Source organism: Tachysurus fulvidraco, chromosome 16 (genome assembly GCF_022655615.1).
Source record: "Tachysurus fulvidraco isolate hzauxx_2018 chromosome 16, HZAU_PFXX_2.0, whole genome shotgun sequence".
In the NCBI taxonomy this organism is placed as follows: Eukaryota; Metazoa; Chordata; class Actinopteri; order Siluriformes; family Bagridae; genus Tachysurus; species Tachysurus fulvidraco.
The window spans coordinates 11,404,863-11,428,146 of NC_062533.1; the positions used below are offsets into that span (position 1 = coordinate 11,404,863).

A 23,284-nucleotide genomic window follows, 5' to 3' on the forward strand; every position below is an offset into this window, starting at 1 on the left:
TGTAAACCTAATGCAAAGCAGAATTCAGACAACATGGTGTGTATTTTTTAACAACATAAGCAAAAGTGGTAACAGTCCCTTATCGACCATGTTATTGTTTAACATGCTTTTCCTGTGTATGTTCAAATATATTTGGGATGTGTTCAGTTATTTGAACTGTATTTTTATTATTCCTGTGAGAAGTTAACGGTTCGATAGAATCATTACAATAATGTTTAATAAGGATGAACCAATCTAAAAAATAAGTGTTAAATTGGGAGATTGTGTTATTATTCCTCACAACATAAGAGCAAAAGCTTCTTTTCTCACTCACCATTTTCAACATTCAACAATGTCGTATTCATAAAAAAATCCAGAAATGTAATTTAATGAGAAATGAGAGACAGTGGTTACAACAGAGCCTTGACTCAGCTAGTGACCTACGAGATGACAAGCACAAAGGTGTTAATGGTAGTAATAGCATGGAAATGGGAGCTTTGGAATAGCGTTTGTTTGAGGCAGAATGTAAAGTTAAGGAGGTGAGAAATCTGGTCAGACTGAAATACTATTGTGGGAAGCCGAAGTGAAAATAAGTAAACATTTTCACTTCCTATGAAAGAAGTTTAAAACAAAAATTAAATATTGATATACAAGTGGTTCAGGTTGAATTTTTCCTTAAAAGCCTACCCTGGTATCAGAGGCGATGGGATGTAGGTCGCATTGCTGTGTGTGATGAGAATGCCGTTTCTGGAAGTCATGTTCTCATGCATACACCTACAGTTCAGGGAGAAGACAGATATCAGCATTGGTTCCCAGCACTGCACGCTTATATAGACAACAATGAGTTGCCTGGCAACCACTAGGGTGCTCCTGTGACCCTCCGCGCGCCCTCTACCGTTCATTTATGTACAATTTAAAGGCTATTGCATCGAGCACGTTATATATGCGTCATTGCGTCACTAAACACTGTGCACGATTTTTGTATGCATGCGTAAATACTTTTTATTTCCTCAACGTTCATGTAATCAACTGCTTGTTATATCATCCACATAATAATTGATCAGCCAATGTCATAGCAATGGCATTGTTGGCAATCTGAGTGAGAATATACATTTTTTTTATGTTTTCTTATTTTGTCTGATTGCCGTGGATGGCCTGTAAGAGATGCCTTTTGTACAAATGCCGCCCCCTGTAGGGACCTCGGTGTCTTTACAACAGCATGAGCAGCGCAACACTCACGGTCAGTACGACTCGCTTTAATGAGTCGATTCCTAACTACATGTTTAGGTGAATCAAACCCTGCGAGCTTATAGTAATTTAACTGCTTCCAGATTTGTTATTCTAACAGTTTAACATCAACATTAAGTCAAACTTAAAACTTGAGTATAAAAAAGTAAAAAAATAAAATAATAATGATTTATATTAATCATTATTAGTTTATTTTTATATAAAGTATAAAATAACAATTAGCCTAAGAATTAACCTAACCTAACAATTAGCCTAAGAATTTAGTAACTTTTAGTGAAACATTTAATAATAACTAACATAGTACTAAATTTCGAAATAAGTCAAAACCCTAACCTTGTTCTCTCGAGTTTATAGGAATCGATTTATTCGAATCGCTTAAAAGAGTTGTTTATAAAGAACCGGTTCGTTCTCGAATCCCGACATCACTATTGCACATCAGCGGTAAAGGGGCGGAATGCTGCGAGTGTGTATCACTGACTAGACCCTAACAAACATGAATGTACTTTAATTGTTTGCAGATATTTTTTAAGTCAGATATATACCAAATAATGTGCACGTTGACGTTTTGTTGCTTGAACGAAAATCTATAAATATAGGAACAGGTCCGCTTAGTCCATGGCACGTTTATATGAGTAGGTGATACTTTGTGGGAATTTCTTTCTCTCGTGATTTCCGTGGTTTGAATCTTTTACTGCCATGGCTCTGGTGGTGTATCTGAAATCGGTTTCGGATCTTCCGGGTAAAGGAGACCGACTCGCCAAAGTCTCATTCCGAGGTACTGCTACTCAATATACACTTATTCGTTTATTATACGTATGTTGCGTTATTTTGTGACTAGACTAGTTTGTGTGCGTGGGTGGGTTTGGAGTGAATCATGCCGGAGTGCTGTGGAAGATTCCTGCTGAAAGTTAGGGATCTACTTCTCCCACTCTGTAGTGCCCAGAGAAATCCCCTGTTGTAAAATCTATATTGTTAAATGAACGCCCACAATGTCCAATAAAAGTCAAACTGGACACTGTATGAATGAATCCATCCTTATTGCTGTTACACGGGGGATTTACACGTGGACCCTAGAAGATGCAGTATTTATATATAAGTGGGCATAAGAACTGTGTAAATTCTCATCCAAAGGGTTGAATTGGTTACTGCGGTGTTCATGGGTGTCCTCTTTGTCTGAACACCGTCGTGGTCGTGTTACTTTGCTATTCTGTGTGATCACGATTGAGTTTGAGAATTAAAAATGCAGCATCTGACTGATTTGGTAAAGCCGTAGGCGAGTTACCTGAACTCAGATTTGTGTAGGCTAAAGGCTGCTGAAGTGCCCTGTACAACTACCGTTCAAACGAAAAAACTGATTTTATGATTGCATGAGAGAATAAATGGTTTAGGAAATCTCTCTCTCTCTCTCTCTCTCTCTCTCTCTCTCTCTCTCTCTCTCTCTCTCTCTCTCTCTCTCTCTCTCTCTCATTATGTTTTATGGTGTTGCCTTTAATTCAGCACCTTGGACAGCACATGGTTTCCCAGCATGTCAATTGTTTTGTATTTATTTTATGATAGGACATAAGGGTGGTGTCTTTATGTTGCTCACTCCTTTTGTAGATACGCGCAACATTCTGACATTACACTAGTAAAATAAACTGTGAATTTGTGATAACAGAGCTTGTATCTATTTCAGAAGAATTGTATAGTAGGTTATGGTTCTGTTCCTTAGGGGAAAAAATAGAGGTGGTGATATGACCAAAAAAAAACCCCAAAACACTGAAGACATGGGTTTGACGACAATCTTCCATCAAATACAATAGTGCTGTACTGCTTGTAACACTGCATTCGTAGATCATTTATTTTGATGAAAGCGTTATTAAGCAGCTGTATGTGTTCTCCTTTTTAGTATTAAACTGAGATCACATACAGCTGCTTAAGAACGCTTTCATCAAAATAAATGATCTATGAATGCAGTGTTACAAGCAGTATTTCTGCTTTGTTTGAAAATGTTTCCAAATTTCTGTCTTGAGCGGAAGGTCTACAGGAAGCATAGTCTTAGCTCAGTCACGTCCTGTTCCTCTGTGAAAGAACTTTGTTCCAACACACAAATCTGATTTTTACCATGCAAAATCTAAAATTAATAATAAACTGCAATACTTATCGAAATACTTATAGCATTTTGATCAAATAGAGACAATCAAAGCCACTAAGATGATTAATGAAGGAGAATATCTGTACTCTCTCAAGTTACAAATATACTGTATGCATAATTAATCAGAATTACCAAATGCAAGCATTTTTAGAATTACTTCTAGGGAATTATAACATTTGCCTCATTTTAAGTACTTCTTTTATAATCAAACTTGTCAATCAGCTTTAGGACATTAAATCATGTTATTTTTTCTTTTCTTCAACAGTAATTTCAGTTGCCCATAAGCTGTGCTCTTATGTGTGCTTTATTAATGTACACCACACTTTTTCAGCCCTAATAATTCAGTCAGCAGCAAATATAGAACCATACTTACTGCCAAATCATAAAAAAATTGTATTGAAAAAACAAAAACATACAATAAAACAAATAAGCAAAGCAATTTCTAGTATACTGACATGCATGACAAGTACAATGTTTAACAGTTGAACATTAACAAGAGCATACAAGAGGAAAACTTGTTGGAACACCCAGAACAACAATGACAACAAGAAGTGAAAGCCACATGGAGTTCGGCATGAATCTAGGAAATGGAAACTTACACTACGCACTATGTACTTTGCTATTGTAATTTATGAATTTTAGATATTAGTGTGTTGTCTCAAATTATCAAATAAAACACTAAACTATGTGTTTCCCAGTCGATGTCCTATTTCCCAGTCGATGGCCATTGACATCCAATGCAAGTATACTGTAGGGCAGTGGTGGCTCAAGCACTTAAAGCTCTTGGTTGTTGATCAGGGTTCAATCCCCAGCACTGCCAAACTGCCACTGTTGGGCCCTTGAACAAGGCCCTTAACCATCTATGCTCCAGGGGCACTGTATCATGGCTGACCATGCATTGAAATATTGAAAAAGAAATCACACAAATATGGCTAATTTAAAAAAAAATATTTGTAAGATGTCTTGTTCACCAGAGTGTTATCTAGCCATCTTGAACATCGTCTCTCATACAATGCCTGCTACCCCCTCTTCCCCCACGCAAGCAAAGCTGCGAGTGTTGAGTGCATGAAGTGCCCAGCATTCCACATTTTGCTTTTTCAGTTGAATAAGTGAGGTATTTGAAGTGCCCTTCTTCTTGTTGGGAGTTTCAGTGTGAACACACCACTCACACTATTTATACTGCAAAATAACATAAGTATATGTTATTAAGTTATGAGTATGTAATTTGGGATAAACCTGTAAATAGATTAAGACAGAGCAGAATTATTTTCATACTATAAAAAAGAGTGTTACATGACGGACAAAAACAGAGAACATTAAATACACAAGGAATGGAAGATACTCAGTAAGGGTTGAACATTTAATACTGGCAAAACAATGGAGTGTAATGGAGTATAAAAGACAGGAAGCACTGAGCACATTAAGTAGCATTAGTTTTGGGCTGTTTACTGAAATCAAATTAATTCAATTCAATTCAATTCAGATTTATTTGTCTAACACTTTTAACAATTGACATGGTCTCAAAGCAGTTTTACAGAACATAAACATAAAACAAAAGGTTAATATAAAGAATAATATTATACAAAAATTCAAGATTAATATTAGATATATTTAAATGTGTTTGTATTTATCCCCAATGAGCAAGTCTGAGGTGACTCAGGCAGCAGTGAGGATAAACTCCCTTGAATGGTAAAGGAAGAAACCTTGAGAGGAGCCAGACTCAAAGGGGAGCCTCATCCTCATATGGGTGACACTGGAGGGTGTGATTATACAGTAAATATACAGTCTGACAGTCTGTCCTTAAAGACTACATGGAGTTTGCATTATATATTATATATTATACATGTAACATAAAATATGTTTTCTGAGGTGGTGAGTTGAATGATAAAGCGTATTCATGATTTCTTTGAATGAGAGTAGAAGCTTCTTCTTAGGATCCTTCTAGGCGAAAGATTGTGAAAGCTGTGTTGTGTCTATGACGTATTACCTTAACTGCACTGCTGAATCCATGGTGTCCGTCTGTAAAAGCTAGCTAAGCGGAGAGAAATGAGACATAGATGCTCCAGGGCTTCTTTCATCATCAAAGGGTCTTTTGTTTATAGTCTTTAAAGGATTATATAAATTTATGTGTCTAATTCAGCTGTCCGAAAGCCTGCTGTTTATTATCAGTCACCCGGACTTGTATGTATTTATTATTCTGCTGTACCTTAAGTGGGTGGAATAATATACTTAATCAATGGATCTCTGAGGCTAAGTGGGCTATTTTAGCACCACTGGGTATTAGTCTGACTTTAGAGAAAAAATAGAGCCACAAATCAAATTAAACAGAAACATAGATTTTCTTAGACTTGTGTTGGGCTTCAACAATCCTCCAGAAAATCTTGGCAGAAATTCAGCAAATCTCTGGAATTTCTGGAAGATGAAGAACATTTTCTGCAGGATATTCACTCAGTTGGATTTTATTGACAGTGGTGAAGGTGTCTAATTGAATTAAAATCTCCTGTAGGTGTCTAATTGGGTTAACATTTGGTCAGGCAGCCCTCGAGCTCTGTGGGTATGGAAGAGACTGATTTCATTCACATACAAATATTTAATCATAGGACAGTGGGGATTAGTCAGAAAAACTGCATTTATTTGCAGCAATGCTTCCCTCAACAGGGATATGTAGAGCCAAACTATGCCAACGATAACCTCCCAAAGAATAAAAGAGCCACCATTTTCCCCATTTGTCACCTGTTTGAAGATTTTAATTCTAAATTAAATTAATATTTTAAATAAACACACTTTGAAAAAAACAAAAAACAAAACAAAACAAAAGCAGGCTGCATATATCATATTTCAGTCTTGTTTTTATTTTGTTAGATCTTTTCTTTCTTTTGTGATTTGTGCTTTTGTTAACACACCTGCATTATAATCCCACTTGCATCCACAATCCAAATGCCCTGGCCACTTGTACTGTGAAAGCCTCACTTGTACTGTGATACAAGCAGATGAGCAAGAGGACCCGTAATTGTGACTTAGTAATAAGCTCTCTGGTCTAATTTAATGTACATTACAACATTAATTGTTATTGATAATTACCGCGCCGCACGTGTGTGTGTGTGTGTGTGTGTGTGTGTGTGTGTGTGTGTGTGTGTGTGTGTGTGTGTGTGTGTTTGCAGTCATGCTAATGCAATGAATATGGTTTTATATTTTCTAGGGTGTATCATATTCTTCATACTCATCATATTTACAACATTGCAGTGAAACACGATTCAATCCTGTTGTAGTGGCAGAAGTGATCTATTCGGCTTGTTACCGTCTTGATGTGCAATCATCGTTAAGCTGTCTGTGATCATATTTTCTGTTTACATTGCTGGAGACATTTTAATGCATCTATTTAAAATGCTAATTAAATAGCACTATTTGACTTGGTGAATGTTGACCTATCTGCCCTGACTGTCTCCTGAATACAATAAGAATCATTATAAATGAGTTTCATGATTGTAGTTAATATGATCCTGTGACGTTGATAAATACATACTGTATGTCCAGTTCTCTCAAACTGACTGACTGTCTTTAGTATTTAAATAAACAAGAATTTCTTTTTCCCTTTCTGTAGGTCAGTCCTTCTACTCACGTGTCCTGGAGAACTGTGAGGAAGAAGCCAGGATTGAGGAGGTCAGTGCATTTATTCTCTTTCTCAGTGTCAGTCACTCAGTATGAAAACAACACTTAAAGCTTGCATTTCCAAGCTCAGGAGGAGTGAAAGCAATATGTGGATTTGTTGCAGGGAAGCCTGTAGTGTAGGCAGTGGGGAACTTATCAAACGGCTCATCCGTGTTCTAGTGCATCACATTTAATGTTGTTTACTAGCGATAATAGAACTGAGAATGAGGAGCTAAAAATCCACCATCAAAACCTATAAGTTTTCGACTGCACCAAGTAAATTACCCAAATTCCCTATCCCCTGTCTGTCTGTCTGTCTGTCTGTCTTAACTCATTGAACCTGCATAGTAAATGCACTGTGCATGGATTGTGTGATGTGGTAGCCTAGAGGTTAAGGTGTAAGGTGTTACTGATTGGAAGGTAGTGAGTTTAAATCTTAGGTCCACCAAGCTGCCACTGCTGGGCCCCTATGCAAGGCCCTTAACCCTCAATTGCTCAGTTGTATGAATTGAAATTAATTGCAAGTCACTCTGGATAAGGGTGTCTGCTAAATACCAGAAATGTAAATGACTAAAACAAACTAATGGTAAAGTTTGTTTAAGAAAGATTCAAAAAGAAGGGAAAAGCCAGTGGACACACATTTTTGTTGATTTTAATCTTTAATCTTTAATTCACTTGTTGACATGACATGCTGTAAGAACGCTAACTAAAATTGTTTAATGATGAATATTGAACTACTGTAAATCTTCTATCATTCTAAAACTAATTCCTCTAAAAATTCTATAATTTTCTTTTTTTAAATCGTAATATATTTTTTATTAACCCCGTGTTTATTACCTAGTATACATTTAATGTCCATTGCAATGTATAATAATAGCATTACAAACTGTTTTAAGCTTTATTATGGTTAACTGGACCTTATTTCCTCACATTCATCACATTGAATTTGTGGTTAATTGTTTGTTCTGCCAGGGGTAAGAATCCGAATATTTCCTCCTCTGTGCAAAAGCTGAGTGCTCTTTCCTCTTGTGATTAGGGTGTTTTTGTTTGGGTTAGGGAAGCAGAGAAGCAAGCCTGCATTTTCTTGTAATTAACTAGGTAGCAGGAAGGGAGGAGAGAGAGATAGAGAGAGAGAGAGAGAGAGAGAGAGAGAGAGAGAGAGAGAGAGAGAGAGAGAGAGAGAGAGAGAGAGAGAGAGAGAGAGAGAGGAAAAGAGAGAGACTGTCTGATTACCTACCACAACAACCTCCCACCCCCAAATCCAACTGAATGCAACACTTCCTAATGGCTTGGAGTTTGGTCTCATGGCCACATTCCGGCAGACTTACTCACTGTCCCTTGTCCCTGCTGTGTGTCTGACTCATATGAGAGTGTTAGAACCAGTGAGTGCACACATCACTTCCTCTGATCTTACTTGCTACTCACAGCCACATCCCACCATGTAAAGTCATCTTAAGAGATTTCGGGCTTAAAATGTTTTGATATGATTTACATGACATCATTATGTGGTAAGAGAAATGGGATTTATTTTTTAATTATGTAGCTGTGACTCAGACGATCTTTAAGATCCACTACTGTTACCTCCGGCTCCTTTGGTAAATGCATTTTTACTGAACCTATTATTCCAAAACACTTCATACATAAGAGCAAGATTTTGTGGACATGTCCATTAGCACATTCTCTGTGTGCTTTTCAATAACATTTGTTGCATTTAAAGTGAACTCAAGTGTTCATTACCATTCATACCAAGCTTACTGCTTTCACCTTGCTTCTTAGTAGTCCCAGTTCCCATTAAGATTGTAAGCAAGTTTATTACATCTTCCACTTTATTTTTCTCTTGGTAATGCAAGTTAAATGCATGGCTTTGTACAGTTAAATGTTATTATTTAATAAATATTTTGGATTGTTCTAAAACCCTTGGAAATGGGTCTAGGAGCTAGAATAAACAGTGCAGATCTGTATACACACGTCTTTATTTTAAAGGTCATGTTACTTCAATAAAATACTTATTGGTATTATTTGACTCAGTATTATTTGACTCGTGTTCTCCCATTTAATTAAAGATATCATGGTATAACATCGAGTCTCTAAAACTTCCATTGCTTCTTTCTCCTACTCTGATTCAGCCCTTATTAGTTGATGTACATCATCTCTAATCTGGCCTCACTTTCCTTATTCCCTGTATTTGTTTTAATGGAAATACTTGCAGTTAAGTCCATAGACATTGCTTTTCAGTGATTACATTTATGAGTAACTGTTACATCAGTCTCAATGCCTTTATGGAATGGTGTACAGTAATCCCTCGCCACTCCGCGGTTCAAGTTTCGCAGTTCAATTTTCGCGGCCTCAGTGCATCGCTGATTTTTCAAAAATATTCATAGAAAAATAAAACTAAAAACGGTTTCCCAGGATGCCAGACAAAGATAGAAACTCTCTCAGAGGCTTTGTACATACCCACGGGCACTCAAACAAGGCACATGATTGGTTCCTGGTGCGAGATCTGAGCTGATTGGCTGCGCATCATCGCATCCTCTCCCAGCTTCTTCCCTTGTTGTATCTCGCTACTTTTGTTCACGCTGTCAACTGTGTCTCGCGTATTGTGTTCGAAATTAACTTTTCGTTAAGCCCTTACAATGCCTTCTAAGTGCCGTGCCCTTGCGACAGATTCCTCCAGTGAGCCCAAGAGGAAGAGGAAGATGATGACCATCAGTGAAAAGGTCAAACTTAGGGCCAATCCTACTTCACGGATTCTCACCTATCGCGAGGGGTTCCGGTCCCCATTAACCGCGATAAACGAGGGATCACTGTATTTCATCTGTGAAAATCTTTGTGCATTCAGTTTAGTGTTTTACCACAATATTTTACAAACTGAGTTAAAATACATATGCTTTGCCATATAGCTTATCCCCATGAACCTCCTGATAACTGATGAATCTGAATTTGTATCTCAGTCAGTATAAGGCATATACAGAGAGTTACAATTTTACCAATTTAAAGACCTATTTGAAAAAGTTCTCAAACAATTTTTAACTGTGATTTCAGAAGAAACAATAACAGTCATCAATCAGAGACATGCTACATTAAGATAATTTGTTCTTCTTGCTCAGTCTCTGCTGGATGCATCTATCTGCATAATAAACCTCTCTCTGCTGGTGCTGTTCGTCTGAAGGCTATTAGCTCAGCCCCCTTCAGTCAATATATATCATTATGTTCAACACATCAAAAAATACTACATTGAACATTAGTTTATTGTATCTTATTTCTAAATTTAATTATATTTTTTCCAGAAAGGTCAAAGTTCTGTATGAATACACCAGCACATTAATAAGAATGATAAATGAATCATGTGGCTTCATGTGGGTTTTATCCACACAGTGTGGGTGAAGGATGGTCTACATGAAATTGAGCACTGTCTAATTGACCTGTTTTTCCATGTGAGGTTGATGGTAGCCTGGTGAATACGGTTGGCTTAAACACTTGTGGGAAAGTGAAATTAATTGGACTGCAGAAGAAATAATGACAGTTCTGGGAAGGGATTTTACATCCGCTTATTAGAAACATGTACAGTACTTGAGAACCGATAGATGCTTAAATTCAGTTTTGTCAAAATGAATAAAAAGGAACAAGATCTCAACAATATACCTAGGTACCTGAATAAAGCTTGAAAATCACATACCAGATAGAGCACTGTATATTTCACACCTCAGTGACATGCTACATTACAATGAACCAGTATGAAAATCTGTTTAGACAAAAAATACATGCATTAAATAGGGGTTTTGTGTGTTTTTAGGTGTTTGAACTGATGCTTCATTTGCATGGCCAAATAGAATACAGAAATAGAAAATCAGGTGAATTCCTTGTTTGCTGTTGTTTTAAATCGTTGCTGTGCAAGAGTAAAAAAGAAAGAAAGAAAGAGGTCATAGAAAGAAAGAGGAAAGAAAGAGGTCATAGAAAGATTTGCAATGACAAATTGCATGAAATGTCATATAGAAGGATCTCTTCATGCTGTGAAGCCATATGGCCAGGAGAAATGTTTGCAGAAATAAAATCCTCCACATGAAATCGTTCCAAATTATTGTTGTAGCTAACACAATTTGCACAACCTTCAACAAGGTTCCATGGAAAATATTTTCTTGTGAGCTGTTCCCACAATGGTAAGCCTTTACAATAAAATACAGTGTAGGCTTAAAATGAAGACTGTATGGTGCACTGTGCCGTGAACTGCTGTAAAATGAATAAAAGGATGAGAGAGAAGCAGACGTATGGGGGAGGAGAGACTGGGGAGAATACAGTAGACGACTCTGCAGTCTTGGCCTATTAGGGATGCAGTTTGAAGTCAGTACCAGAGTACATGTTATTTCTAAATGTTGCTGTAAAAATTGATTTCTGAAGCTCTATTTCTCAACTGAATTTCACCCTCAACCTAGTCTTAGCCTTGATGTGACTTTACGTCTATATTATTTAGAATGCAAGGTCCCACTAGAGACAGAGTAAAAGAGAACGAATGGTAGAAACATAGGAAAGGGAGATGAACAGAAAGTGAGATAGTATAAAGTAAAGTAGAGAAAGTATATCTGAGTCAGTGAGTGAAAAAAGCTTTAAAATGGATAAGTTCTTAAGATAAATTTTAAGTTCCAGTGCATTTTTTGCATCTTTAGATCTTAATAAGAAAGGAATCTTTTTGATACATTGATCAACAAATTGTCCGAATTCTGTAATACACTTTCATGAAATTTCTACATCATCTCTGCTTGTAAATGATTTGGAATGTACACAATATTAAAATATTTAGAAACATTTGAATAGAAATGTCCCCTTTTTCAGGGATATGGGCATCTGAACAGTAGAATTAAATGAAGGCAGATTGAAACTATAAAAAATATTATTCCTGTTTTCAGGCATAAACATAATTGTGACTGATGTTATTCTTGTTAGTTTCACTAGTGTTAGATTCTTAATGAGCAGTTGTAGATGAAGACACTCTAGTTGAGGCAACTCTGAACCTAATATGTTTCATCTCCATAGCAACAAAACCCACCATTAATGAACTGGGGTTTCAACAGTGAAGGAAACGTTAGCCTCATGAACGCGGAACGCTCATGGGAAATACGAGTCATAGTTATAGTGGTCTGGGCTTCAAGAGAGCTGTAATAATACAGAATACTACAGAATGAAACACAACTGTAAGCAGGGTTCAATCGATCTTCTAATATAAAGAAACATATATATGTGTGTGTATGTGTGTGTGTGTGTGTGTGTGTGTGTGTGTGTGTGTGTGTGTGTGTGTGTGTGTGTGTGTGTGTGTGTGTGTTTGTGTGTGTGTGTGTGTATGGCCAAACGTTTGAGAATACCTGACTCGTATATCAGTTTGTTGGACATATTCAACTATGCTGGGATTAAAATGGAGTTGGAGTTCCTATAACAGCCTTCACTCTTCTGTGAAGGCTTTCTACAAGATCTGTAAGATTTTGGCCCATTTGTGAGATCCTTGAGGAGGCCTGGCAATTGCAATCAGTGGTCCAAATCCTCACAAAGGTGTTCAGTGGGGTTGGAGGTCAGGGATCTGTGCAGGCCACTGGAGTTCCTACACACCAAACATGTCAAGCCAAGTTTGAAGCATACAATTGTCTAAAATGTCTTTGATTGCTGTTAACATCACCCTTCTGTGGAACTATGGGGAGCAAGCCCTGAAAAACCACCACAGAATATTATCCCCCTCCACCAAACTTTACTGTTAATCACTATACATTCCGGTGGGTAGTGTTCTCCTGGTATGTCATCCATCACACTGCCAGAGAGTGATGCATGATTCATTATTCTAGAGAACATGCTTCCACTGCTTCAGGGTCCAGTGGCTTTACAGTACTCCAGCCAACGCTTGGCATTGTTCATAGTGATGTTAGGCTTCTCTGTAGCTATCTAACTGTGAAAACCTTCAGGACGCTCAAACAGTACTGGAAACGAAAAGTCAATTACTTCATTCATGATGTAAACATAATGTCAAAAGATGAATGAGACCAAAGAACAGCTTGATTGTCAGCTTTCAATTTCTAATATTTACATCAAGATGTACATCAGCTTAGAACATGGCACCTTTGATGGTCATACTGCTTTGTGAGTTTATTTTTTCTAATGTTTTGTGGCTGTTTGTGCTCATAGATGCTTTCATTTCACAATAATATTGTTTCACAATAATATTTTTCATTGTTTCCGATGTTTATGAGTGTTGTTCTTCAAAAGAATAGATTTCTTATGAACTACTGAAGTTCAATTACTTAATTCTAAGTCCATAATTAACACAGGAACACAGAGGTTTTGTGCATTTATCTATTGTTGAGAGAGAGAAGCACAGATTTTCACGAGGACACACAAATTACGCTTTTTACTGCATCTTTGTTGCCTAGTTACTAGAATAAAACAAAGAAGCCTTAAGTCATATTTTTCTCGAGACCAATATTATGAATTTTTTATTACCGTCATTTCCGGACTATTGAGCGCACCTGAATATAAGCCTCTCCCACTGAATTTTAAAAAATATATTATTTTGAACATAAATAAGCCGCTCATGTCTACCAAGAAAGTCATTGGTCACTACAGTATCTTTCTTGACATGGAGGATAAAAACAAAGAAAGAAAGCGAAGAAAGGCTTACAATAAGAAGTAGGACGTGTTAATATAGGATCAGTTTCCAGCACTGGAGAGGACTGAAGGAGCAGGAAGTTGGCCGCATATTCACAGATTGGAGTTTCCCGAGTCAATAACTCCTGAGCTAAACGCAGTTACTACACAAATAACACCTCTTTTCTATCGTAGTAATGTAGAGAGGCAGCTACAACCACGTTCTACTTCTTGCCTTATCATTAGCCTTTCTTCGCTTTCTTTCTTTGTTTTTATCCTCCATATCAATGTTAAAACCGCTTTCTGCTAATGTCACACATGCGCACTGAACACTCTCTCTATCGCATATTGACAAGACCCGCCCCTTTCTGATCATTGGCTACACGTTTGTTTTGATTTTTGTTTTGATTTTTAGTTTGTGGTCCCGACTCAGTTTTCTGAAGCATTTCTCAAAAAGCGGAGACCCTACCTTTAACCCGTTCGGCAATTTCATTGAGCACATAACAGAATGCCGCGTCATTGTATAAGCCGCGAGGTTCAATGCGTGGGAAAAATGTTGCGGCTTATAGTCGGGAAAATACGGTACCTTAAAGACTTTAGGTTCACAATGAAAAGTACACTGCTTGCTTTGTTTGTGTGTGTGCCATAGAAAAATGTTAGAGAAGGGAACATTTCTGTTTTTTAGATGTACTTGTTGTTCAGATTTTTACTTTAGTTTTTGTACCATCCTCACTGAAGTCCAAGTAGACTTAAATGATCAGTAACACCTACTAAGTCATGCTCTTATAGGAATTGTCCTGCATTTTCAATGTTTTTTCTGCAATTGCTGGTTGTATTATGCATTGTTATCTCTGTCACAAATCGTCTATAATGACTACACCTTCAAAAGGCATATTGAGTCCTTTACATTCAAATCTGTCATACAATGTCTTCCAACACATTTTAAAAAGCACAGTAACAAAACCTGCCATCTCATATCGTACTTATTGTTAGAGTGTCCTGTCCTCTCACAGTGGCCTTGAGTGGTGACTATGTCATACCGTTTTATGTGGGAAGGTCTGGTGCTCCTCATTATCACTGTATAAAATGACAAGTCTGAACAACCCCTACAGGTATTGGCTCTGTGAATGTGTAGGACAGATGGGAGCTCCAGGTCTACAAAACAGGTGGAGGCTGAGAAATCATTTCACTGACAGGTGGCCCAGAATGACACAAAAAAATTCCCACAGAGTTCAAGATTGCCTTTGAAAGTTTCAGGAGTGTAAATCAATGGCACTGCAGTGTATTGTCACTCCTAGAGTTCTACTTCACTACTCCGTTTCAGTCCTCCAAATCTGTCCACCACTCCAATCCTGCAATTCGTTCCTATCTGGCTCATTGTTTTCCTCATTCAGCTTTATTAGAGAAAAACATATCAAGTTTTGTCACTTCACAGACTTGTATAATGTATATAAACACTAAAACACGTGCTGTTTTAGGAAAATAATCAATACCATGTTTTATTCCCATATAACTTTACAGTTTGCCAGTAAACATCCGTTCCTCAAAAATAAACTTTCCTACTGTCCTTTGAGTTCCTGTGCCACGTGTTATAATCACAACCAATTTCCTTTTTATCACCAGCTTCTTTTCCCCCCTCTTTATTTAAAAAAAAAGGGCAAAAAATGGAAAGTGCAAAGTTTGCTGTCTAAAAGAATAGCTTTGCTTCAAGCTGAGTGTCATAATCACCAACATCAACTTAACAAGCTTATCTTCTATAATGAAGTTAAATAGCAACTGAAATGTAATTTGGATGAAGTCATTTATTGCATTTGTTTATTTGTTTACTTATCCCCATTAAAGATATTTATTTGTGTATTAAATCATTCATCAGTATATGTATAAAAGTATAAAATACAAAATACAGCTTTTCTTCAGTTTTCCCTAGGAATAAGAAAATGTAAATCATAGACCAATAACCTATTTTATATTAATAATTTAATATGAATCTTGAACCTTTTGTGCTATATATGCCACTCTTTCACATTACACTGTTATGTACTCGACTCGTTTATTATTCATTCGTCTCCAACGACTTCTTTATCCTGATAATGTTGGTGGATCTGGAGCCTACATGTGCAGTATCCCTTGAACACTCAGTCTGAGGCATGAACTCACCCTGTATTTCTCCCAGTTCATTAGCACAGTACGCACACACATACACACAGGTGGACGCAAGGAGAACATGTGAAACTCTACCTAGACAGTAATCCGAGTTCAGGATTGAGCTATTGACCCTGAGGCATGAATTTAATTGATTTTATTGCATTTCCCCCCCCAGGCATTTCGTTGGCCAGTTGCCAGTAAAGTGGATGGTAATGAGATGTTGGAGATCCATATATACAACTACAGCAAAGTCTTCACTAACAGGTGTGTAAATCCCAACAAAATAAAGTGTTTTACAGAAAAACAGACCTCAGACATACAGAAGTGAAGAATATACAGTGTATTTGCGTTCTGTGAATGCCTGATGGATTTACGTAGAAAGCTACATTCAGCTCTATACTTACAGGCAGCTATTGTAAAGATGAGCACAACAAGGCTATTAAAAGGCTTTGTGTTTAGACAGAACACTAAAAATAAGAGAAATCTAGCCTTTAACCAAAGTAAATAAAAAACTGTAATGAAGAAAATCTTTATCATTTTATCACCAAAGATATTCTTCATCCATTTGTCACGATTATTGCCATTGTATCTGTGACCAACAGAACAGCACTGAATCTTCTCCTGTTGTGCTTGACTGGTATAAATGGTTAGATGTTCCTTATATTATTTAATTTTTTAATACATTCCATGCTTTTACATTCTCAAAAACTCACACATAGGCCATATTATATATGTTTTTTAGTTTGTTTTTATAAAGCTTGTTCGAATGGTTGAGTCTAGGACTGGGATTTGGGATTGGGAACCTGGAGGAGTTGTGGGATTGGGAGTTGTAAGTGAGTTGTAAGATGGGACTTAAGACTTAAGACTTAAGTAAAAGCCATGATCATTAACGTAAACAGTGTGGTGGTCCTAAGTAACTGTCTGGTCAGGATTGTGGTAATTACTAGATTATATTGTGAAATAGAACAGATAAAACTGTTAGAAACTGTAGATAGGACTGTTTTAATTCTAGTTTCTTATTAAAGTGTTTGTTGACATTGAAATTTCTAGTACAGAAATGAGTCCTTTCAGCACTGCTACATTTTCTTAAAGGCATCTCACAAAGCATATGTCATTTTAGAAGAGAGTGTGGGATCAGATGGTGAAAAGAGACATTTAAAGTTTTTAATGCTACTGTATGACAGTTTGCCCTAAAGGCTGAATTATAAACTGCTCTTTAAATTCGAATGCTTGCCTGTGTGCATGTCAAATTGTCTAAAATGTTTTTTTTTGTGTGTGTTTTTATATTTGTAGCAAATATTTTTTTTTGTATTTGTCACATTTCCTACTGCTGTATTGGGTGTGGGTTTTTCATCATGCTTTTAACCTTACCTTAGTTTTTTTTTACATTCATGCAATGCAACCTTGTTTTCATTGATCAGGGATTATTGCTACCTTTAGGCTCTTATCATTTATCCACAGACTCTGTAAGTAGCAGCTAAATCCTGTGGCCTGACAAGGTGTGACACATCTGTGCCATACACTTGAGATTTTGTGTGTGTGGGTGAGAGAGAGAGAGAGAGAGAGAGAGAGAGAGAGAGAGAGAGAGAGAGAGAGAGAGAGAGAAAGGGTGAGAGAGAGAGGGAGAGAGAGAGAGAGAGAGAGAGAGAGAGAGAGAGAGAGAGAGAGAGAGAGAGAGAGAGAGAGAGAGAGAATGCTCTTTGCTCTCTTGTTCCCCGTCCCCTGCTGGGATGAGTCACTGCCCTAAGCAGGTTGTTTATAGATTTTCTGCCTTTTGCCTCAGTGTGGAGTTCATGTCCATTATATATACCTGCTTACATAACATTTCTCTGTAAAGCCAAGGCAGTGATAAACTACACAGACAATGGCTTAAGTACAAATTTCAGTCTTCCTCAATGAACATGTCCATTGGCTGCATAATGAATTATTAAAACCCTTTGTGTGTCTTATCTGTTACTACAAACCAGCTTTGTTTTTATGTTACTGTGGTATAGGATGTTTGCTGCATGTGCAGGGCACCGGGGTGAAATAATAAAAAATCTTAATTTAGAATAATAAAATTCTAATTGAATAATTAACATGCCAGAATAATATATGCCATTCCCTTGACTCATTATCTGTCTAGTAGCATTGCGTTACTAAACCTTCCTTATTTGTTAGCAAACAAAAAAATTGAATAGTCCACTTATTTAAGATAATCCATTCATTCAGCTAAGATTTTACATTTTATATAAAAAATGTGGTAATGAGCATGGGGACTGCATATTTGCAGGAAGACTGTGGCCAGTTTATAAGAAAGAGAGATTTGAGAGAAATGAACAGTCACTGTTGGAAAAAAAAAAAACACTCATTCATACAAAGCATTCAGTAAGAACTGAAATTAGTACATTACTAGGATTGTATGACTATTATATGAATTGCAGACAAGCAATGTATTTTGTTTTTCTTATGATAGACCTTTTTTTTTACCATAGTTAAATTCATTTTATTTATTTATTTATTTTTTCATTTTGAGTCAAATAGTTGTTTGCTACAGGCATCATATATACAGAAAACAGTGCGCTAAACCACCACGTTACAAGATAGTCACTAGCTCTATATGTACATTAAACAATTTAAAAATGTTGATTTCCTAAGAAACATCTTCATATGAGTCACTGTGACTGGTGTACAATGTAGTTCAGAAACAGCCAGGTGGTGGTGCTGTAGATGTCTCCTTACATTCAGAGCAGCACATCAGGCTAAAGATCCTCTCTGGGAAAAAAAAAAATATCACAGGAGATAATTAGGAATGATGACTGGACTATTTGGTATAAATAATTAACTTTTAAAATAAAAGAGTTACAGAAGTATTAAAAACAAAGCATAAACACGTTCAAGTGTTGTTTTTTGTTTAAAACTTTGTATTCAGCTTTTTTAAAAATGAAATACCTTCACTTCATTCTTCAGAACAGGGAAGGTAAATAAAATGACATCTCCATGAAAGTCTGTAAAAATCACTTTATTTTTTTGATGAACTGCTTTGAAGAAAACTATTGTTCGTTTTGGAGCTATTTAAATATTTTGTTTGGCCCAGTCTTAATTCTAGTATCGATACCAGAATTATTTCATACAGTTCCTTCTTAAGTATTGGAATGGCAAGACCAATTTTTTTGTTTTTGCTATACTCCTGTACTTCTCAGCAGTAGGATTCAGAAAGGCCAGTATGGAATTTACAAAGAAATGCAGAGATGAATCACAAACTTTCTGGAACCCTTATTTTTTTTGCAACACAATAAAGGAAGTGGAAGATTCTAAACTGGCCAAGTCAATCACCAGACCTTAATCCAATTCAGCAGCATTTCATTTCCAAAATATGAGACTGAAGGGAGAATTCCCCCAAAACGAACAACAACTGAAAGCAGCTTCAAATGTAAAAACATCACAAAATAAGAATGCAACAGTTGTCATGTCAGTGGGTCACCCGCTCAATACGTCCAATTCTTTTGCTCACGTAAAATGATTGCCATTAGGGTCATGTTCTAAGTGAACACATCTAGATAGAAATATCAGGAATAATATCTGAAACTGATCTATTGTCTCATATTTACCTTTTGATTACACATGAATTTGATGCAGTTATAGTTTGTTTTTTATCGGTGTAACCGTTAACCATAACTATGATCAGACATGTCAGACATGAACAGACATCAATTTTGTAACTAAACCACAGAACTATCATCTGTTGATTCATCTTTAAACCATGTCATCACTTCATTAACCAGAACAGAGAACATCCCAGTCTGTAAAATCTCCATGCTTTCTTTATCAGCTGCCTTGAAGTAAATGATTCAAATATAGGAACCTGGGTTACATTTTCTCAAAATCTTGCAAGGACCAATGAACCATGGAGCTTTTGAACTAAAACTGTTCAGTTGTACTTCTTGCACTCTCTTTTTATATATAGAAAACTGTAATCGCTAAACTGTGGGTTTGTTTTGTTTTTTAATAGTTTTTCAGTGCTGGGTTTAATCTGCTGAAACTGTGGTCCACCAGTTGACTATCCAGAGTCTACACCATCAAAACTTTAAATGGAAAACTGTTTCCTAGCAGCAGGATAGAGAAAATTGTACCAACACAATTAGTGGTGTAGAAATAACTGTTCTTTATCAGCATAGTAACCTTACATCAAAAGACATATTACACAATGAGTGTAATATTAAAGAACTTAAATGAAGGTACTTCTTAAGATTTTTTTTTTAATTTCAGACATAATTTAGTTCACGGCTAATCTTTCTATGTAAATTTTTCATTTGAATATGCATTTCTCAGTACTATAATGAGGTAAAACTTCGATGCATCCTCTAAAATATTTGGGTCTTGTTGATCATTCCTGGTGTATAAATGCCCCTTTCAACACATTATCGCTGATGCCAGCTTGGGGATCCAGTGTAACCAGCCAATACCGCCACCTGAAACTGAGGCCATGAGGACTTTGATCACTCATCTTCCTATGAAGCATATGTTCTCAGCCAAGCATAGAATAAACTGATCAGATGCTGCAACAAAGGCTGTAAATTCTCCCTGATTCACTCAAACAAACAAAGCCATGCCATGAAAAGAAATGCTTAATTAAATTATAAAGCAGATGAAAGTCAATTGTTTGTTGCATGGAAGATCAATAATGCATAGATGGTCTTTTGAAAAGCACATCAAGAGTCAGAACCTGATCCCAGATCAGTGAATTATTCACTTGTGCAGGTCTGTACATTATCACTGTAGAGTTTATGGGAGAGCACCGACCTCGGACCATAAGCACACATATTCTGATGCTGGTGTGTGGTTTCTGTCCATCTTAGTCTCTCAGAGAAAGAGAAAACTTTCAGAAAAATCTGCATATTGTCAGCACTACAACAGTAAACAGACATGCTATGCTCTTGTTATGAGTTAATGTTCAGCTAGAAATCAACAAACCAACAATGTAATGCATCCTAAATTAGAAAGTCATGATGACCGGGGCAGTTGGAAGAGAAAAGATTTCCCAGTGTACTTGAGCCAAAAGAAGAGTGAGTGTGTGTGTGTGTGTGTGTGTGTGTGTGTGTGTGTGTGTGTGTGTGTGTGTGTGTGTGTGTGTGTGTGTGTGTGTGTGTGTGTGTGTGTGTGTGTGTTTAGATTACAACAAAGGAATCATGCTGACCTAGTTTTAGAGGGTTTGTATCACATTTATCAATTATTCAGTGTATAATTTCCAGTAAACTGGTTGCATTTTGCCCCATTCAGCCAGAGGCATACAGTGGAGTATTTAAATTTTTCATGATCGAAACAAGCAACTTGTGAAATCACTTAGCATTACTCATACATTATAACAGATGTTTTGTACATCGGGATGCTTGTCTTTGTGTTTTTGTGTACATCTTTGTATTTTTGCTTTCACCTATTTAATTATAACCCTATTGAAAGAAAACACCCCAAATAAAAATATAATACTTATATTTTATAAAAAATATAATGCTCTTGTACAGATGTGAAGGCTTTAATTCACTTTATGTTTTGATTACAGGTTGATCGGCACCTTTCGCATGGTCCTACAGAAAGTGGTAGAAGAAGGCCATTTGGAGGTGTCTGATACTCTTACTGATGACAACAACACATCAGTTCTGGTGAGAATTAAAAATGGAATGAGGATGTGTGTGTGTGTGTGTGTGTGTGTGTGTGTGTGTGTGTGTGTGTGTGTGTGTGTGTGTGTGTGTGTTTGTGTGTGTTTATATAGGATTTAAATGATATAGGATGTGCTGAGTCTACAACCTGCGACATCATGGAAATTATATGACTTTTATTTTGGATAATTTACGCTAAAATCCACCCTCACGTCTGTCATTAATTAAAACCTTTACTTATTCTGAGACACTTCTGCTTGCTCCATAGAGGCCACAGAGTCATGTTTTCACCATATAAACAAAAGCCCATTGTCATAACCAAATGTGCTTTCAAACACTAGTTTGCAGTTATTTTGTTCCATTCATCACTCTGTATCAAAAACAGCTTATCTGTCCCTGACACATTGCGAGTAATTTATAGTGGGTCTTTCATCGTCGTCTGTCTGTGCCGGGGTTATGAATTAGACTCCCTAATAAAGATAGAACAGGCCTGGAGGTGGTTTATCAGTTTTTGCTTTTCTTAAGCTTCTACTGACTTTGACTGAACATCCTGACATTATTGCAACTTGCTCCTGCTGAAGGGAATAAATTCACCAGGGAGAGAAAATCACTGACTAAACACTTCATCACTTTTTTTATAAACTGACTGAGACACTGTCTTCAGGCTTTATTAATTCAGCTGTCTGATATAATAAGGCATTTACAGAAAGGTGTAATGATTATATGTCACATTATATTTGTGATCAACTTTACAGGGTTTAGGTCAGGAACGAAACCTCAGCGCATAAATGTGTGGTGTCCAGTTAAATAAATGTGCGCACAAAGTGTGGTGTCCAGTTCAGACAAAAAAGACTAATAAAAACAAGGCCTAAGCTTGTGGCATTGAATAGTAATGACAACTGGTGATAACATGGTGTTAAAGTTAACTAGTGTTAAAATGGCTTAGGTTTAAACGACTACAGAATTATACAATATACATTATTAGCACTATAACATTTACTAACCATATGGCACAAAATTACTAGTTTACTAGAAGCCTGCACATATTGCAAATCAGAATGGTTCCTGATGTAAATACAATATGTAAAAACAGCACACAAACTGATTAGCCAAATTACATGGCAGCAGCACAAGGCTATTCATCAGAATTTGGAAAGAACATGACAAAGTTATGCTGTTAATTCAGGCAAGGTTAATTTGAGTATTTCAGAAACTGCTGAGCATCTGCTGAGCATTTTACACACAACAATCTCTAGAATTCATACACAATAGTACAAACAACAACAACATCCTGTGCTCAGAAATTCTGCAGAAGATATGTCAAGTTGATGACAGGTCAAATGGACAGTGTGGAAAAAGTTTCAGTAAGTCTGCACCCATTGTAGCTTAGAGATGACAGGCTGACAGTCAGGAATGAAATCTAACGTGATCGTCTGATGTTTCAGTCCGTCCGCTTCAGCATTTGACATCTTGATTCTTTCCTATTCACCATGGGTGTAAAGTGGGTTATTTGAGTTAACAGATCCCTCCTGTTAGCTTGAGCCAGTCTTGCCATTCTCCTCTGCAGTCCTTCATATTAAAGACATTTCCTGCTGCAGAACTCCAGTACCATTTACTGGATATTTTTTGTCAGTCTGTCTAACATCTTTAGACTGATATGCATAAAAAAATCTCTGAGGATTTCTTTATAAACTTTAAGCCAACACACCTGCCATATTCAAAGTTACCGAGATCACTTATTTTTTTCCCATGATGTTTGGTGTTTGATTACCTGAAGCTCTTGAAAGTATCTGAATGATTTTAGGCATTGCATTGATTTTCTGAGAGATGATTGCAGGAATGAGCAGTGCTACAACTGCTCCTTCTAAAGTAG

At 36.7% G+C, this 23,284-nt stretch overlaps 2 protein-coding genes across 3 annotated transcripts in view; one reads left to right on the forward strand and one right to left on the reverse strand.

Annotated features, from left to right (window-relative positions):
* fam166c (family with sequence similarity 166 member C) overlaps window positions 1-803 on the reverse strand; it is a 4,860-nt gene extending 4,057 nt beyond the window's left edge. The window contains exons 1-2 of the mRNA XM_047801931.1: window positions 667-803; window positions 1-7 (exon numbers count right to left, since the gene is read on the reverse strand). The exon at window positions 1-7 is cut by the window's left edge and continues 267 nt beyond it. Of these exons, the coding sequence (XP_047657887.1) occupies window positions 1-7; window positions 667-785 (126 nt within the window). The 5' untranslated portion in view covers window positions 786-803. The remainder of the gene's footprint in view (window positions 8-666) is intronic.
* An 864-nt stretch (window positions 804-1,667) lies between these two features.
* Window positions 1,668-23,284, forward strand: part of otofa (otoferlin a) — a 56,444-nt gene continuing 34,827 nt past the window's right edge. For both annotated transcript variants that reach the window (XM_027166376.2, XM_027166377.2), the window contains exons 1-4: window positions 1,668-2,002; window positions 6,963-7,021; window positions 15,951-16,039; window positions 21,315-21,414. In XM_027166376.2, the coding sequence (XP_027022177.2) occupies window positions 1,924-2,002; window positions 6,963-7,021; window positions 15,951-16,039; window positions 21,315-21,414 (327 nt within the window). In that variant the 5' untranslated portion in view covers window positions 1,668-1,923. The remainder of the gene's footprint in view (window positions 2,003-6,962; window positions 7,022-15,950; window positions 16,040-21,314; window positions 21,415-23,284) is intronic.